The sequence below is a fragment of the Octopus bimaculoides genome, chromosome 5, assembly GCF_046866305.1.
Source record: "Octopus bimaculoides isolate indiv1 chromosome 5, ASM4686630v1, whole genome shotgun sequence".
Classification (NCBI taxonomy): Eukaryota; Metazoa; Mollusca; class Cephalopoda; order Octopoda; family Octopodidae; genus Octopus; species Octopus bimaculoides.
Window position 1 is genome coordinate 33353163 of NC_142932.1, and position 6000 is coordinate 33359162.

Below are 6000 nucleotides of genomic sequence, written 5' to 3' on the forward strand. Positions count from 1 at the left end.
TATGGAAGCAACGCATGAGTTATAGTTAAACTGTCTCGGCATAATAACATTTGGTGTTCAGAGTAACACAATATGTATTAACATTTTATTAATTGCAGTCATTAGCGTCTAAACAATTAGCGATATACTGATAATAAACACGTGCAAGTAATCTATTGGGGTATTATTTAATTTGACAACACGATCGATTGCTCATATCATATATATTTTCTTTTAAGAGTTTTGGCTCAGGTTCAGCTAGCTGCAAATTTCCAGTCAGTAAATTCGTTCTATATAACACAATTTTCTTGTAATTTATAAGTCCTGATGCACACATGTGCCAGTATTCATATATACATGCACACACACACACATACACACACACACACATATATATACATATATATAGGTATATAAAAGTTGAATGTGAATTGGTCCTTTAATTGGAGGTTTCTAAAAGAGATTTCTAAAGTTGATACTTTATACTTCGCTGGGAGTGAATTTGCGAAGGTATGAAAGTAGTACATGTATATAATATATGGTAAATTTATAGAATGAAGCTCCATAAATCCCCTCAGCGTATATCGGTAAAATGTAAGTAAATTCCAGATGCTATATGGTCACGTAATATCTTGATATCTAAATTTTTGGCGTTGTTCACATCCCTAAAAGACACAAGGCTTTGATATACATTCATGCATACACCAGCTCTCACTCAGTCAAAAACACACTCACACACACACAACAACACACACATACACACAGAGACACACAAATCTCTGTGTGTATATATATATATATATATATATATATATATATATATATATATATATATATATATACACTGAGACCCTTATTTCTGCGTACAATGGTCACTAATCTTTTATCCTCTTCCATCTTTCTCTATTTGATGTTATTAGAAGCCTGGCCACCTTATGCTACAGCGGAACCGATGCACGCAATGACTTGTGCATATGATATGCACACATAGGCACGTATTATGTTCAGACAACACACACACATAATCTACAACGGATGTTACATAGTATGTCAGCTAATATATCTGTATATGTATTAATATTGTATGGGTACACGTGTGCGCATGCGTGTGTCTTTGTTTCTTTGCTTGTTTGTGTGTGTGTGTGAGTATGTTTATGTGTGTGTTGCATAAATATGCATGACAGCACTCACGAAAACATTTACCAGAAACGAAAACACCAATTGACTCAAAAAATCCGACCCTTAATTTTCTTTTGCGGTAAAAAGAAATCTAAAATACATCTTCACTAAATTTTACAGTCACAATTACAATTGCGATTACTCATAAAGTATTCCATTGAAAAAGTCTTCTTTCCTGTTACTTTTAAACTGTGCGTTTTTTTTAAAGGTAAACGTAGAACATAATTTCACTCTTACAGTATATCAAGTATTTTATTTCAATGTACATTGAAAAGGAAACGCACAAGTAAAAGGTAATCAAGAATCAACATTGTACAGAATCGGATAGAACAGCTTGTATGCTGTCCTTTGTGTTAAAAAAAAATTCCAATGTTAAAAAGTTTAATCCGTTCAGGATCCTAAACAAAGAACTAGATTACAAGGATGATTTTTGGTATTGTTAAAATATGAAGCAAGTTGCATTGCATTGTTTACAACATTTATTTGCGTTCTGGCTTCGAATTTTGTCGATAAGCAGTGCTAATACCTCATTTAATGCTGTAATTACAATTCTGTTCCCGGGAGTCGAAATCTTGCACTCAGAAATTACTTCATAGCGAAAACTTGGATTAACAAGAATGATTCCATGAGAATCGTGTATTGCGTTGCTTTACGTTCTTTTCATATGATGTTTTTAATATATTTGTTATGGAAATGTTATTATCGTATCTATATTTTATCTGGTGTTTTGTAAGACATTTGTTAAATTATTATTTCCAAGTTGTAAAATAGTAGATTTTATAGAATATTTTAGTTGATGTGAAAGTCATCATTTGTAAATTTTCTTCTCGAAAACTCCAATACTTCTCCGTTTTCAAGCTATGTTACTTTAGACATTTGTTATTGTCACAGCTAATGTCGTTTATATCCAACGGAGTTTTTTATTATCAAAAGAAATGATGGCAACTTTACACTATTTATTTACAGACATTCTACAAATCGATATGCATTATTAATTTTTTTTATGCTATTTGCTATTCTGTTTACTCAATTTTCAAGAATTACTTTCAGGGAATGTGAATACACCTGCTTTTGTAAGTCAGATAACATCATGTTGAATAAAGTACGCTATTGTCAAGCCTGAATACTTGTTAATAACATCGAATTCGCATGTTCTTAAAAGGCGGAGAAAACGCCTGGTGCTATTATATTCGTCATTCATTCTGGGTATTACACATAATGGAAAGATCCTTTTGTTCCCCATTATCTCAGGTTGATTCCATTTGCAAATTACGTTAAGAGTACGCTTGACATACAGATAATCAGAAACATCATTGTTAGTATGAATATGTAGGTAAACTATGATTCAAACAACAAAGCGCACATCGTCGAGATGAACAGAGATTTTCCCATCTAAAGTGTTTGAAGGGACAGATTCCCATTGTATAATTGTCAATTATCATAGAAGAATCTCCAATTTTACGACGATTTCTAAATGGTTATATATGTATAAAACGTATCGCAATACATTATATGAAAACCTCCTCCAACATTCTGCATTTACCAATTTACCTTTGCAGATTCATATACTGACGGGCATACGTATATATATATATATATATATATATATATATATATATATATATATATATATATATATATATATGTATATGTATATATATATATATATATATATATATATGTATATGTATATATATATATATATATATATATATATATATATATATATATATATATATATATATATATATATATATATATATATATATATATATATATATATATATATATATATATATATATATATATATATATATATATATATATGTATATATATATATATATATATATGTATATATATATATATATATATGTATATATATATATATATATATATATGTATATATATATATATATATATATATGTATATATATATATATATATATATGTATATATATATATATATATGTATATATATATATATGTATATATATATATATATATATATATGTATATATATATATATATATGTATATATATATATATATATATATATATGTATATATATATATATATATATATATGTATATATATATATATATATATATATATATATATATATATATATATATATATATATATGCGAAGGCGCGTGGCTTAATGGTTAGGGCAATCGGCTCACGATCGTAAGGTCGTGAGTTCAATTCTCGGAGACGCGTTGTGTCCTTGAGCAAGACACTTTATTTCACGTTGATCCAGTCCACTCAGCTGGTAAAAGTGAGTAGTACCCGTATTTTCAAAGGCTGGCCTTGTCACACTCTGTGTCTCGCTGAATCTCCCTGAAAACTAAGTTAGGGGTACACGTGTCTGTGCAGTGCTCAGTCACTTGCACGTTAATTCCACGAGCAAGCTGTTCCGTTGATCGTATCAGCTCCTATTGTATATACACACGCAGAGACAAACACACACACACACACACACACGCAGAGACAAACACACACACACACACACACACACGCACGCACACATACACACACACACACAAACACACACACACACACACACACACACACACACACACACACACACACACACACACATATATATATATATATATATATATATATATATATATATATATACAACTACATATGCATATAGATATGTGTTTATACCTATACATATATGTGTATGTGTATATCTCGAAATCTCAAGGGGTTATGGATGGAATACACAAAGGGACATTGCACAGTACACATACACACATACAGATATACTCACACATTGAAAAGAAACGGTGTGTGCGTGCGTGCGTGTGTGTTTGTGTATCCGCAATACTTTCCGCTCAACAACAAGACACTTGGGTTTCAGTTGCAAAAATCGCCTTGCTTGTGTCGAGAATTATGACATATTCTTGAAAACTTTGTCTAGAACTCTGAATAGGTATCGCCAAACTTTCGGCAAAATTTGATGCAGATTCTCTGCTCAACTTTCTCTGTCATGGTCACTAGGACGATCACGCTCTACACACCTTCACGCCAAGTAATGCTGGAGGCAGAGGAAGTAATTTACAATGGCAAAAAGTAGTACGTATGCACAACAGGCGTCAAACTCAATCTGTGCCAAGCGGGTTACTAGTCGTGCTTTAGCCTCGTTACTATGGCAACAGTTTTTATACTTATGATCAGACCACGTAAATGTTTAAAATCTTAACTGACAATGGCGTATTTATGCTACGATATAATCTATGGATGCATCAGCTCAATGCTACCGAAACTGCTATAGTGAATTTTGGACCCCATATGCTTTATTCTTTGTATCTATCTACCTTTCTTTCTCTCCGTCTGTCTGTCTGTCTGTCTGTCTGTCTGTCTGTATGTCTGTCTCTCTTTCTCTCTCTCTCTCTCTCTCTCTCTCTCTCTCTCTCTCTCTCTCTCTCTCTCTCTCTCTCTCTATATATATATATATATATATATATATATATATATATAAGCGTGTATCCATTTATGTTTGGATCTGTGTGTTACATAAGTGAGCATGCGTGCACACAATGAATACGTTTTAATCATGCTTTGTGTACAAATTGAGTAAATTGCTGACGGCACACAATACATCAGCGTGTGTTTTATTCAGCTTACCTTATGAAAAAGATGATGTTATTCAATATCTTGGGAAACAATTCTATGGTTGTTACTTTCAGCGTGTACCCTCTCCATGTTGTGTAATGCAGTTCTGAAATATAATCAATAAGTATATAAATTCTCAGAAGTATACGTAAATAAAATCATACACTTATAAATAATGCCCCAAAACGATGTTTAAATTTCAGGTCACATTAGATTCAAAGTGATACTAAAAGACTGAATGTGAGCGAGGGAGTGACGATGTAGAAAATTTTAAATAAAAACCCCCGCGCCTTTGGAGATTTTTGAAGAAAACACTCCAAGTGTGTGTAAAAGACACTGCAAAAGAATTTTCACTATATCACTGACAATGAAATCATATTATAGAAATGCTTAAGAATTGCATATTAAAAATAAAAGTTAAACGTGGCTTATACTCAGAATATAATTGGAATTTCGAAGACCAAATCTCATAAAGAGCATAATGTCATACAGCAAGTTTCATTAAATCTTCAAACATAAGATAATGTGAGACATATATCGTTGCATATTTTCGATTTACGGTTATTCAATCAAGTGCCTTTCATCGTTTTGGGGTCGATGAAATAAGTACCAGTTACGCACTAGAGTCGACGTAATCGACTTAATCCCTTTGCCTGTCCTTGTTTGTCCCTTCTATGTATAGTCCCCTGTGTGCAATAAAGAAATACATACAGTGAATAGTATGGATATATGTGCGTGTGTGGTGTGAGTGAGTGCGGTGTGTGTGTATAATCTATATGTGGAGGTGAAATGGCCCGTGGTTAGGGAAGCGGACTAGCGGTTGTTGGGAGTGTTTATTGAGCGTAAATATCTAAATCTCTACGAGGCTCCGCAGGGGATGGTGGTGAACCCTGTCGTAATCTTTCACCACAACTTTCTTTCACTCTTTCTTCTTTTTCTGCTGTACCTGTATTTCAAAAGGGCCAGCCTTGTCACACTCTGTGTCACGCTGAATCTCCCCCGAGAACTACGTTAAGGTTACACGTGTCTGTGGAGTGCTCAGCCACTTGTAGGTTAATTTCACCAGCAGGCTGTTCCGTTCATGAAATCAAAATGAACCCTCGTCGTCATAACCGGCGGGTTACTACAGCGACACACACACACACACACACACATACACACATACGCACACACACACACACACACACACACACACACATACACACACACACATAT

At 33.0% G+C, this 6000-nt stretch overlaps 1 protein-coding gene across 1 annotated transcript in view; it reads right to left on the reverse strand.

Moving 5' to 3' along the window:
* The window catches only part of LOC149135460 (uncharacterized), a 294917-nt gene that overhangs the window by 233948 nt on the left and 54969 nt on the right, over positions 1-6000 (reverse strand). Inside the window, exon 3 of the mRNA XM_089353069.1 lies at positions 4798-4891. Coding sequence (XP_089209195.1) covers positions 4798-4891 — 94 coding nt within the window. The remainder of the gene's footprint in view (positions 1-4797; positions 4892-6000) is intronic.